The sequence below is a fragment of the Drosophila biarmipes genome, chromosome 2R (assembly GCF_025231255.1).
Source record: "Drosophila biarmipes strain raj3 chromosome 2R, RU_DBia_V1.1, whole genome shotgun sequence".
In the NCBI taxonomy this organism is placed as follows: domain Eukaryota; kingdom Metazoa; phylum Arthropoda; class Insecta; order Diptera; family Drosophilidae; genus Drosophila; species Drosophila biarmipes.
Genome location: NC_066615.1, coordinates 9,177,500 through 9,190,345, shown reverse-complemented (window position 1 = coordinate 9,190,345; position 12,846 = coordinate 9,177,500). Strand labels below are relative to the sequence as shown.

Here is a 12,846-nt window from a genome sequence, read left to right as displayed (position 1 = left end):
TCCTATTTTGCACAGAAATAATGAAATAAACTGTTTACAGTTCTGCATTTCATTCCATCGTTCCAAGCGGCAGAGAATTATTGCTTAGCTTCTTCCAATGCAGGACAAAATATAAAAATACAAAAAAATAAATGCACAAAAAAAACATTACATATATATTATAAATATACCTATGCTATTGTTTTTAGATAAATAAGATAAATTTGACATAAATATTTTAAAATATACAGCACGAGACATCTACTTTTCAATAAACATCGATAACTTTGCAACTATCGAGCCCTGCGTGTGCGACCGCTTTACACATCTCTAGTCACATTTGCGGTACTGACACATCTCTAGACATTGGAAAAAATAAAATTGTCGGGTTTTATGTGCTTGCAAAGTAGTGTAAGTAAAGGATGTTTGTGCACTTAATGCTTGCCGGTAGTAAACAACACGAGTGATTGGCGTTGCGTTGCAATCTCAAACGCAGTTCAACATTGATTTAATCCTTAGCCATTATTTGGGCGAAAAACGGTGTGTACGTATGTATGTTTCGCGTGTGTATTTTTATGCACATGCAATTTTATGCTGTTGGCATTGTACATATGTACATCAGTGAGTGCAAAAATAACGAGTTAAACTATTGGCAGAAGTTTATTAGTTTAATGAATTTAAAAGCCTGTGCCCATTGGTCTGCCGCTTTTCGCGAAATTGTATGTCTTCACATACGCACATACATTTGTAAGCCCTTATGTTGGCACAATTGTGCGTTGATCATTAAAGTGCAACTCGGCTTTCTATATTCGGACTTTATTGGTAAAGGGCCAATAAGTACCTATTAATACCCAAAATTTGGCTAGCACTTAACATGTATAAATATATACAATCCATGCAGGCGCGGGATAATCTTGATTTATCCGAGATCGATTTTTAGAAGTCCGTGGGCTAACTACTCTTAAAATGTTCTTTTAGTGATCCTCCATAACTTAGAGTGATTTTTGTATCATACAGATGGACTTCATACATAGGTCTTATTTTATTCGGGGCACGAAAGCGTGTCAAGCAGGTTTTCAGAGATTGCAGCAACGCCGTCACACGTTTCCAGCTCTTTACTCAATCCCCCCGTTATGTAAACGGCTTTATCAGTGTGTTTATTAAGATATTTATGAAACATATTCTTAACTCCACCCGTGGTGCCTCTGATAACCGACTTTACCTTGAACACTATAAGATAATCAAGCCTAATCTCTTCATCGCAGATTCCTATTGTATTTAACCATGTCGGTGCACTACAAATTTAAGAGTACCCTCAACTTCGATACAATAACGTTCGATGGACTACACATTTCGGTCGGGGACTTAAAGAGGGAGATTGTGCAGCAGAAGCGATTGGGTAAAGTAATCGACTTCGATCTTCAAATCACAAATGCGCAGAGCAAAGAAGGTTGGTCCACAAATACAAATAAAGCAGTTAAGCATAGGAATAAGACATTATTTACCTTTTTCAGAATACAAGGACGATGGAGTGCTTATCCCCAAAAACACCACGCTGATCATATCGCGCATACCCATTGCCCATCCCACGAAGAAGGGCTGGGAGCCTCCAGCTGCGGAAAATGCCTTCTCGACAGCGCCAAGCAAGCAGGACAACTTTAACATGGACCTGTCCAAAATGCAAGGCACCGAGGAGGACAAAATCCAAGCCATGATGATGCAGAGCACGGTTGACTATGATCCCAAGACGTAAGGTTCCCGAAGTCTGTACAAGAAGCCATCCAATATCTAATGTATAATTTGTTTAGATACCATCGCATTAAAGGCCAGTCCCAGGTGGGCGAAGTTCCGGCTTCGTATAGATGCAACAAATGCAAGAAAAGCGGTCACTGGATCAAAAACTGCCCCTTTGTTACTGGCAAGGACCAGCAAGAGGTCAAAAGGAATACTGGTATCCCACGATCTTTCAGGGACAAACCGGATGCGGCAGAGAATGAATCATCCGATTTTGTGCTGCCTGCTGTCCAAAATCAGGAGATACCCGAGGACCTGATCTGCGGCATTTGTCGTGATATATTCGTCGATGCCGTCATGATACCCTGCTGCGGCAGTTCGTTTTGTGACGACTGTGTGCGCACTTCGTTATTGGAGTCCGAGGATAGTGAGTGTCCCGACTGCAAGGAGAAAAACTGCTCTCCTGGCTCCCTTATTCCCAACCGATTTTTGAGAAACTCGGTTAATGCCTTCAAAAACGAGACTGGGTACAACAAAAGTGCGGTGAAATCAGGTAAAACGATCAAAATACATGAGCATGGAAGAAATAAGTAAACTTTTTTTTACCAGCCCCAGCCCCTGTGAAAAACGATGAAAAACCTCCTGTTGAAAAAGAAGTGGAGGAAAAGCCGCTTAAGGAAGAGGCACCCCAAGAGGCTGAGGTCAAAGCTGATAAGCAGGAAGAAACAGAAACTAATGGCAAAAAGCCAAAGAAGTCTGAGTCCCCGGAACCTCCTTCAACTGCAGAACCCACACAAAAAGAGAAAGACAAATATGATTCCGACTATGAGGATAACATAACCATCAAAATGCCCCAACCTGCTGCTGAACCCGCCTCAGTTCCGAGCAAGGTGAACTCTAACTCATGTCCTCACAACACCGTTCAATTTACTAATTGAGTATCTTGTGGTTTTTAGAGATCTCCAACATACTCCCACAGGTCGAGTGAGTCCTCTCACCGACGTGAAAGGTCTGACTATGTTTCGGATCACGATCACAAGCACCACCGTCCATCGAAATCGGAGTCTAGCAACAAAGATCGGAGTCTCCTGCCCACGCCGATTGGCACTGTGCCCAGCTACCAAGGGCACATGATGAATGAAGCGGAAGACGCTCGACGATCGAGTGCCTATAAGCCCCCGTACATGCCAATGCAGCGGGGTCCACCCCCCATGCACATGATGGGTCACCACATGCCAGCCTACAACAACGGGTACAACAACATGGGTCAGAGGCCTCCTCTAAGGTAGGTTTCATTTGCAACCACTGGATCCCGCCGAGTATCCAAGCCACTGGGAATTCCAAGACCAGACGAATCCAAACGCAGCCGGTCCTGCCTGATCTCAATATTTCTAAGTTCCAACAGGTTATAAACACTTAGTTAAGAGTAATTTAAGCATTGGGCTAACGAGTCTTTACGCTTTGTTGAATATTGGTTATTTTTTTGTATTTCTCATTAAAACAGTATTGCTTAAAATCAACGTTAAGCTTTTTGAATTGTAATTAACTTCTGAAATTCCAGCTATGTGCCGTATCAGAACCAATCCGTACACCCTATGCGTACACCTTACGGATCTGCAGGCGGGAATATGAATATGAATATGTCACAACCATTTCAGTCCCCAAATTTAGCCTCGATATATCAAGGGGTAGCAGCAAAGGTCGGTTCCGGGTGAGTATCTGCGAGCCATTGTACAAAAGAACGTGTTAATAACCCACAACAACATTTTGCAGTCTAATTGACGATCCATTGGAGGCCTTTAACCGCATCATGAAGGAGAAGGAGCGCAAGAAGGTGGATCGATTCCGAAGTTCAGACCGCCACAGGTCAAGGTCTCCGGATAGGCAAAGGCACCGCTTCAAGTCCCCCATGTACGAAAAGGATTCCCTTAGGGACAGTCTGAAGGAAAAAAGGCCGCGATCCAGGGAAAGAAAGCGGGAACATAGCTATGAACGGCATATTCGTCACCCTCGTTCAAGTCGTCAGCCCAACGATGGCTCCAAGTCTCCAGGCGGGAGAATCAAGAGGTATTTGTTCTCAACTTTTTCCATAAAAAACAATTATTTAAATGATTTTCTATACTCTCCTGATGCATAGATCAAGCCATCGTCGCTCTGCGTCACCTAAGCCCGCTTATAAGAGTGATTATAGGGACAAACCGTATAACAAGCCGTTTACCCCGAAACCAGAGCCAGTTGAGCCTCCTCCGCCCGGATTTGAGCCGCTGCAGCTGCAGGAAGAGGACGACTACAAGAACAAGCATCTGGCCAACTCAGAAGCATCACATGGCAGCAGCAGCAAGGGTGGAAGCCATAAAAAAGGAGGCGAGGAGGCCAGGCACGAAGAGGTGCCGCGCAAAAGGCACAGGTCTCGCAGCAGGAGCAAGGAACCGAAGCCGGCCGACAGCAGCCACAGGAGCCTGACGCCGCCAGCGAAGATCACCACACCGAAAATGACCGCTGCTCAGTTGCGTGAACGCGAATGTTCACCGAAAACGCCGGAAAGGGCCCTCGATGAGTATTTGCCGGCAAAGGCTAGAGTTATTGCCTCCCAGCCCGCCATCGACGACTCGGAAGTGGGACCCAATGTGGGGAAGGAGAACAAAGTGAAAAGTCCCTCGTCGAAGGAACGCAAGAAGAAGAAGAAGGACAAGGCTGAGCGCAAGAAAAATAAGAAGGATAAGCGGGCTAAGAAGGAAAAGGGAGAGCGACAGAAGAAGAGCTCCTCGCTTAATCGATCTGACTCGGATTTAAACAACAGCTCACTCGTAAACGAGACCACTTTTAAAATCCTAACATCTCCCAGGGCCAGTCCCACATTTGAGATAGAAGCTGCTCTCAGTTCTCCCGCCCGTAACGCCAGTGAAAACCCTAATCCCAAGAAGAGTCAATCCTACCTAAATGTGGATGTCGCCAGCGATGATAATCTCGGCTCAAGAAGCAAACGTAGCGAGGCTAGTTCTGTGAGTCTATCCAAATGGGAACTGGAGGAGAATAACTTAGGCCTGGAGGATTCCTCCAAGAAATCGGCTGCAACTCTGGACGACCAGTCTGAAATAACTTCGGACGTGCTGCGCAAAGCTGAGAACGCCATTTTTGCTAAGGCCATTAACGCAATAAGGCCTGTGGAATTCCAAGTTATCATCAACTCCAAGGACAGTAGCAAGGACCGTTCTGTAATTAGAAATGACAAGGATCGCTCGCCTTCGCCCAGGCGTACCAGCAACAAGTCGGTAAAGGAAAGGCTGGGCAATAAGGTTGCGCGAGACAGAAGCCGCTCGCCAGACAAGTCGAAGGGCAGGCGGAGGGAGGCGGTGGGAAAAAACTCGGACGACGATGCGAGCCGGAATAGGTCGGATCGTCATGGCAGCAGGAAAAGGGATAACAGATCCCGCGACAGGTCCGCGCCTTCGGAGAAGAGGCAGGACCGTTCGTATAAACGTAGCACTCCCGAGGACGACAGGTCCAGGCGGCCGTACAAGGAGCGTTCCGACTCCAGGCCCGCAAAACACGATCAAATCAATAGCGACGACTCAGATCGAAGGGCGGGCAGAAACACAAAATCCAGCCCCGGCCGAGTGGTATCCTCTGTCACAGCCGTGGCAGGTCCCCCTAAGCCCTGTCGCCCGGACAACCCGTTCAGGAAATTCGTCGACAACAGTTCGTCGAGCAGCTTAGTTGTAAAATACGATAATACGATACAAAATGATGGCGCGTCCTCGGACAACAGCATGGAGCATAGGAAGCCGAAGGACAAGAAGCTGAAGAAACATGCTAAGTATTCCTCAACCGAATCGTTGAGGAGTGAGAAACGAAAGGATCTAAAAAGCAAAAAGAAGAGCAAGGTTTTGAAAAAGAAGAAAAAATCAAAGAAGTAGGTTACGCATAGGCTCTGGGATAAGAAATATATATAAATATTGAAGATTTCTGTGTACAAATCAAAGATTTTTAATGTATGTATTGATCATGCAACTAAGTATACAAATAAAACAGAACTACTCAAGGAAATGTAAATCGCTGCACTGTTTTAACTGGTTTGAATTTACAATTAGACGAGTTGGAACCCATTGGATTGATATTCGAGAAATTAAATATGTTTATTACAAACAGTTATCTTAAAAAATCGAGTAAATTACATGTGTAGAGATTGACTGAAATTATTCGTTATTGCTTAAGCCGTCCATAAAGGACGATGCCATTGGACTGGGGGTTCTAGAGATTATATTATCGTTGCCGTAGTCATCGGAGTTTGCATCCACTGAAAGCGCAATAAAATGAATTCAAATTAGTCAAACCCGTCACGCTCGTGCCATAAACGTAATGCTTGCCTTGTTCTAGAAAATTTGATTTCCTAGTCTGGGGTATGGAACTCAGCGAATGTATTATTGGACTGCAGGCTTGATCGGCTGTTTCGAGCGTTGTTGGTAAGTCTAGGAGTCGTTGATTTTGAATGCCATCCCCCGGCCCCATATGAGAAATGTGGTTGAAATTAGTCGGTGCTGATATCATCTTTGATCTACGATCACTACAAGAACACAATGGTAATATGAGTTGGTTGCGCTGACATGTTAACCGAGTCCCAACCTTTTGATGGTCTTGTTTATCTCTCTAATGGAGAATCTCCGCTTTATGCTCGGAAGTCCCTTCCGATTTCCGTCACGATATTGCAAAAGGCCCTCTGAAAGCATTAAAATAAATGGTTATCAAGTACCCACGTAAGTAAACCCAGTTCCAACTTACTTGTGTGAATATTGGATAGGTAAACAATCAGTGGGGTGTCATTGACCGAGGACAACACAACATTTCCCAGGTTGTTTAGGGGAAGCGATTGCTTCAGACCAATCGATTGCACCCATTCAGCGGTCTGTGTATTGAAGATATCCAAATGTGTATCCGAAAACACCAGCAAATGGCCATCACAAAAGGCTAGCAATTGTACACAGAAGAGTTGTACACAATGAGTCGTTTCAGAGCGTTGTTTTCACTTACTTATATACGTGGGAAAGGCTGGATACATTATTTCCCTATCACGAGACTTCCTCCCCTGGAGGTCCACGTATATGGCCAGAGTTTGGAACACCAGAAGGTACTCCCCAAAGTTGCCGCCACTGGGGCACAGGATTTCGATAACCCTGACCGCATCAACTCCGGAGTAATTCAAAAATGCACACAACTGGTTTTCCGGGTGGACCAAAGCTATTGGAAAAGACCAAGATGTTGTAGATAGTAAACATGATAGGAAATATATAACTCCTTACACATAGCAGTGGCTTCTCCCCGCAGAAAGTAGGCTGTAAATCCACTTTGGTGAGCTACAACTAATCGCATATCGGACAGTATCTGCAGGTGCTGCGCCATATAGCCGATGGTGAATTCGCAAGTCTTCTGATGCCTTGTGCGCGTTCTATTGATCTCGTAGACTACGATTTGTGTGTGGTTATTGGGCCGCTTCAGCGCGATGATGAATGAATATACGATGTTGGGGAAACGGCGTATAATTCCAGTGCAAGCAGAAATGCAGTTCTTCGATTCGACCACCTTGATCCACTCGACATCACTAGCCTCTAATGCCCTAATGGGTAATAAACGCAAATTGCGTTGCTTCCCGCAAAGGATTACGAGAATCTGCTCCTCTTCAATGTACCAGAGCTGAAGAATCTTCTTGCTTTCTCCAATACGAGCGATTTCTGAAAGAAGATAGATGCCAATTGTTTTAAGCTACTCCTTTTGCTGGTTCATCACATCTGATTACTCACCGTACTGGTCTAAATTAATGTAGAACAGGCCGTCTTCGGTCCCCAGCAAAATTTGATTTGGATATATGATGACAGAACACAAAGCGTTTCTTATTAAAGACAAGGTATTGTCCAGAATCTCATTAACTTTAAATATAGCAGTATTTGGTAAGCTGTTTCGTTTCAATATTCGATGTAGTTCGCCCAGGGCAATGACCCACTTGGACTTTTCCGATTCGTTGTCGGCCAGCATAAGCGTGTTCAACGAGAGGCCGCCGTCAATAAGGGCGGTTTTTATCTGAAAGACAGAGGGGATTATGTTTAGTCGCGGGTCAGGTCACGAGAGCACCACGCTTACCTTGAAAATACATGGCACATCTTTCTTGGCGGCATGAATGACGTCGCTCTCCCGCACACTTCCAACCGAGAATTCCGGATCCCTCATATCCAGCACTTGGGACACACTGACGCTGGGCAGCGCACAACGGTCGGGCGAAATGTCGTAGAGGAACAACTTGAAGTCGCAAACGACAACAAACTGCCGGATCCATCCGCGCTTAATCACTCCCGATTTGGGGACCTTTACGTAACCCTCGTAGGCCGTGCCAATTCCCCTGGTCGGATCGATGCCCAGCGGCCGCTTCGTCTGATCCATGGGCACAGGACATGTTGTTGGGACCTTCTGGCAGCAGATCGTATGGCAAGCGAATCCGCAGATTTCACATACAACTCCCTGCCGCGTAAGTCCAACCATCAGCGAAGTGCAGTGATTGCATTTCGTGGGGCTGCTGAAGGTGCGCACCAGGAACTGGTGAATCGCTGTGTTGCCGGGCACTTTCTTCTGAGATTCCTTGACCAGCAGGTCACTCTCCTCGCGGGACAAATCACTGTTCGAGACCTCCTTCATGGCTGAGTGTTCCTTGCTGTTTTTACCCGAATACTTTGGCTCGTAGTTGAAGAGCATGCCCGAATTGCCGGACTGGAAGAAGTTGGGAGTGCCGATGAAATTGTCGCCGGACTCGTTGCCGAAGCTCTCAGCGGAATCTATAGTCTCGGAATTCTTTGACATGTCGCGGAAGAATGCGCTACTCAGGCCGTGATGCGAGGATTTATTGAGGAACGACTCTGAATATTCCAAGCCTCCCTTCTGCAAGTCCCGCAGCTCGGTTTCCTTCTTCTGAAAATCATGCAAGATGGAATCATAGCGTTTCTTGTAGTCCCGCACTTCTTTCTGCGTGGATATGAGGTCCGATCTGGTCTGACTCAGCTCATCTGAAATCATTGCCTTGGCCTGGATCTCTCTCTGCAGCGCACTCTGCAGATTAAGCAGCTCCATCTTGTCCAGCTTCTGGGAGCGGCGGTTCCGCCAGTTTTTATTGTCTACGCCGTTGTTGTTGAAGGTTCCCACATGCTTCAGATACTCCAACTCCTCGGTCATTTTGGTGGCCAAAGCCTGCAAGTATCCACGCGCATCCTTTTCGTCGGACACCCATTGAATGATCTCTGCCATTTGACGTTCCCACAATGTAATGGCCTCCCGTTTCGTACGCAGTTCCTTGAAGATCTCGTCGTCCTCGGCTTGCAGTTCCTTCAGACTTTTCGACTTGAGATTCACCTCCGAGCTTAGCCTCTGCTTCTCCTCGAACCACGAAGTCTTTTCCAGATCATGCTGCTTCTTCAATTCCAAGAGCGTTTCGGCCGAATCGGTAATCGTTTCCAACTGAGTGTACTTTAGCCTTTCTTGCGTTTGCTGCAACTCCTTGGTGAGCTCCAAATTTGAAGTCTCCAACTCGCTGAACTGCTCGCGCAGCGTTTCCAACTCCATATTGTGACGCATCTGCTGTTGACTTAGCTTTTCCGAGAACTGCAGCTCCAGCCTTTCGATCTCGTACGACGACATCTCCGAGGAAATGCTTAATGGCAGAGTTGTGTCCACACTCGAGGAGTCCTTTCGCAGCTCCATCTGCAGCTGCCTGCAGCAATCCTCTGCATGCTCCCGCAGCTTCTTCTCCTTGGCAGCCTCGATGACGGCGTCCTCGATGTGCAGTTCCAATTCCCGCCGCGTCTTGTCCGACTTGCGCAGTTCGTTCCGCAGGCTGTCGTTCTTCTGCATGGCTCCATCGAGCTCCTCCTCCTTGTCCCTCACTTGTCGGGAGAGCTTCTGCTTCTGGTTACGCAGCTCCGAGAGTTTCTCTGTGACTTCCGAATACTCCATCATGGCGATGTTTCGCTGGGAAATGGCGTCCTGAAGTTCCGCCTCTTGAGTTTTGAGCCTTTCGAAAATCTCATTGTGTTGCTTCGCTAATTCGAGCTTTTCCTGCTTGAAAGCCGCAAGCTGTTCGTTTAGGGCTTTCACCTGCTTCTCCTGAACGGAGTCCACCGACGCCTCTGAATTGTTACTTGGCAGGATGGCCTGTTGCGGACTGCTTACTGTATCCAAGGTATCATCCCCGAAGCCCGAGCTATGATTCTTCTTCGAGTCCAAGGTGGAGCCGCTGCTCAGGGAGAACGTAAACCCTATGAATGGTAAGTGGAATCCAGAGAAGGCGGGATTGGCGGACGGAGGAATGGAGTCCGTTAACCGCACGTCGTTGTCGTCCACATCAAAGTTGGAAGTGTCCGTGGGACTCGACACTTCCGGCACATATGGTGCTGGCCCCTGCCTTATGTTTTTCCAGTCGATCCCCACAAACCAGGGGTGATCCATGAAGTCTTGGATGCCGTTCTGGCCAAGTCTGTTCTCGGGTATACATATGAGTTTGCAGAGCAAGTCTTGCGATGTCTCCGACACTTTGTAATTGATAGTTTCTTGTGACGGTAAATTGAAGCAGTTTTGGTGATTCATGATTTTGCCGTATGTTTCCACCAAACTTTCGGCATAGAAAGGCGTCTCCCCGTACAGCATTTCGTACATGCACACTCCGAGGGACCACCAATCACACTCCGTTCCGTACCGCCCCTTTCCGTCCTCCATGGCCCGCAATATTTCCGGGGAAATGTAGTCTGGCGTGCCCACAGCCACGTTGGACTGAACAGTGCCATCCTTATCCAGCCGCAGGCAGGATCCGAAGTCGGCCAGCCGCACATGACCGCGTTTATCGAGCAGGACATTATCGGGCTTAATATCCCTGTGAACGTATCTAATCTGGTGAATACTGTTGATGGCCAGGATCATCTCTGTGATGTAGAACTTGGCCATGTCCTCGGGCAGCTTGTCCTCGAACTTACTTAGCAGCGTGAGCAGGTCTCCGCCGCAATAATAGTCCATTACAAGATACTAAAGTGAAGCCATTTTATGATTTTAAAAGATAAAAATATAAAAACCAGATTAATATTGCCTTACCAGATTAATATTGTCTTGAAAGGCATAGTGTAGGTTGGTGATCCATTGTCGGTCGCCAAACACCAGAACGTCCCGCTCCTCGCGAAAGCAGGCAGTCTCAGCCCTTTTCAGCATCTCCCACTTGTTCAGGATCTTCATGGCATACACCTTTTCGGTGGATATCATTTGAACCACGCAGACTTCTCCAAAGGCACCGCGCCCGATGATTTTGAGTATATCAAAGTCATCCCGACTTAGTCGCAGTTTTCGCACAATATGCACGAATGGTTTGGCTGGGGAAACGTAAGGCTTGAAAATGTTTACCAAGCATTATTATTAATTTATAGCTACATAGTTTGAGGAAATCGGAGACACCCTTCTCTCTGCGCAGGGAGGAGTTACTGCATTCGTCATAGAGCACGATGAAGGTGTCCAGCAGGTAGTCCAACGAAAACTGATGCCCTTCCGTGTCCTCGCCGAACTCGGCTGCCCATTTTTGATCGTTTGTCGTGTCACTTAGAATATATTTTAGAAACGTAAGCCTTTTTTTACAGCTTCCCGTGGTAATATCTGAAAGTATGGAATGGGGTTCTTGAGTCATTAAAGATAGCAACTTTAATGTTTTTATACATAAGGCGCAAAAAGCCTGAAATCTAATGTGAATTGAATTTGAGGCAGTTCAAGACAACACTATTAAGAATGGATAAAGTATAAATATTGGAAAAAACTTCTAATAAAATTAATAAAACACCTAACACGAAAAATGTGGTTTTGCCATCTGAAAGGATAGAAATGGAAATAGATGGAGAGAAATCCAAAAAGTATCTTAACTTAATAAAGCCTAAACGAGGCGATATAAACAATAGTAAATTGCAAAAAACTTACATATAACTAACCAAGTAACCGAAAGACGACTCTGAAGTGTGTATCCTAACCAGATAAGAACTTATAAGCCCCTTGTCCTCCTTCGGACAACAACGCAATTGTTGGATTACCCTAAAAAGCAGACCAACACATGCATTGCCAATATTTGCAAGCCCCACAATAATGCCGCACCCACTGACGTCGTCGTAATCACCTGGCTCCTTCCAACTCAAAAATGTGGCTCGGGGGGCAAAAAATCAGCTCAAACGGGTGGGTTATCATGGAGACCGAAGCCGAAACGTGGGGAAACACATAGACCCAGTCTTCCGTGCCTTCTGAACAAATGACTGGACCGGAGTACAATGGCCTAAAATAGAAACAGTCGGAAACAAAGCCCTATTCGTAGTAAAATTCCACTTTGCTGTCCGCAGTTCTGCAATTTTTCCTATTGGCTACCATTATTTACAATTCATATTCGGGCCATTTCGATTTTTCAAATATGTATGCGGGGGTTTACATATGTATTGGCCGACCCCCCGTGCAGGAGGATACATTAGGTACAAGTCCATACACTCATATCTCGACATATATGTACGTCGGCGGGTTTGTTAGTTCTTCCGCGTAGTTATAAATAAATAATTGTTTATATGCATATGTATGTACATTTGACAAAAGTGCGAAAAAACAAATGGTCAACAAACAAATAAACACAATCGAGGACTCCTTGGTTTTCGTGTCACCGAGCCGGAGGTATTACCACTGATTTCGGAAGATTCGTATTCCATTTTTGATTCTGTTTTGTACGGACTAAATCATATTTATCCAAAATAGTGCAAAAAGAAAAGCCGAACTGTTGTCGAATTGTAGTGTTCCGTTCCGTTTCGTTCGGGAAAATAGTATGGCGTTTTTGGGGTTTCGAAAAGATCCTAAAAATACTTACTAGTATGCGGAAAGTATTTTTGGGATTTGCCGGCAAGAGCGGTCACACTGAGCAGATCAGCTGAACTGATCAATATAGTTATTACTGTATTTATATAAGAAATTAAATGCGATCTGTGTATATTTCAATAAATTAGGAATAAAAATGACCATATATTTCTTCACTTGTTTTTATATCTTTGTTACACAATAAAAATATAAAATCTTAAGTGATTTATTAATTTTTGTGATTAT

The 12,846-nt window shown here is 45.5% G+C and overlaps 2 protein-coding genes across 4 annotated transcripts; one reads left to right on the top strand and one right to left on the bottom strand.

The window, feature by feature from the left end:
- Window positions 1–302: 302 nt before the first annotated feature.
- Window positions 303–5,766, top strand: LOC108026713 (E3 ubiquitin-protein ligase RBBP6). 2 transcript variants are annotated; one of them, XM_017097816.2, is made up of 9 exons: window positions 303–390; window positions 1,245–1,429; window positions 1,494–1,728; window positions 1,788–2,266; window positions 2,323–2,603; window positions 2,670–2,998; window positions 3,275–3,424; window positions 3,487–3,780; window positions 3,851–5,766. In XM_017097816.2, exons 2-9 carry the CDS (start codon window positions 1,264–1,266, stop codon window positions 5,628–5,630), a joined length of 3,714 nt encoding a protein of 1,237 aa, XP_016953305.1. In that variant the 5' UTR covers window positions 303–390; window positions 1,245–1,263; the 3' UTR covers window positions 5,631–5,766. The 2 variants fall into 2 exon arrangements, with proteins under 2 accessions (XP_016953305.1, XP_050743079.1); XM_050887122.1 differs by lacking the exon at window positions 303–390 and adding an exon at window positions 416–523.
- A 58-nt stretch (window positions 5,767–5,824) lies between these two features.
- Window positions 5,825–12,561, bottom strand: LOC108026712 (serine/threonine-protein kinase Genghis Khan). 2 transcript variants are annotated; one of them, XM_017097814.3, is made up of 11 exons: window positions 12,431–12,561; window positions 11,161–11,379; window positions 10,831–11,102; window positions 7,846–10,764; window positions 7,509–7,785; window positions 7,011–7,439; window positions 6,742–6,948; window positions 6,493–6,678; window positions 6,337–6,430; window positions 6,081–6,277; window positions 5,825–6,010 (listed from the first exon to the last, which is right to left on the bottom strand). In XM_017097814.3, exons 1-11 carry the CDS (start codon window positions 12,456–12,458, stop codon window positions 5,910–5,912), a joined length of 4,929 nt encoding a protein of 1,642 aa, XP_016953303.1. In that variant the 5' UTR covers window positions 12,459–12,561; the 3' UTR covers window positions 5,825–5,909. The 2 variants fall into 2 exon arrangements, with proteins under 2 accessions (XP_016953303.1, XP_050743077.1); XM_050887120.1 differs by having other exon boundaries at window positions 12,434–12,561.
- Between the last annotated feature and the right edge of the window lie 285 nt (window positions 12,562–12,846).

Bases quoted from the DNA above. Each gene is read 5' to 3' on its own strand.
- LOC108026713 (XM_017097816.2), top strand. From the start codon at position 1,264: ATGTCGGTGCACTACAAATTTAAGAGTACCCTCAACTTCGATACAATA. The intron at 1,430-1,493 runs GTTGGTCCACAA...TACCTTTTTCAG, and splicing joins AAATGCGCAGAGCAAAGAAG to AATACAAGGACGATGGAGTG. The intron at 3,781-3,850 runs GTATTTGTTCTC...CCTGATGCATAG, and splicing joins CCAGGCGGGAGAATCAAGAG to ATCAAGCCATCGTCGCTCTG.
- LOC108026712 (XM_017097814.3), bottom strand. From the start codon at position 12,458: ATGGAATACGAATCTTCCGAAATCAGTG. The intron at 11,103-11,160 runs GTAGCTATAAAT...ACGTTTCCCCAG, and splicing joins CTCCGATTTCCTCAAACTAT to CCAAACCATTCGTGCATATT. The intron at 6,278-6,336 runs GTTGGGACTCGG...GTGTTCTTGTAG, and splicing joins ATAAACAAGACCATCAAAAG to TGATCGTAGATCAAAGATGA.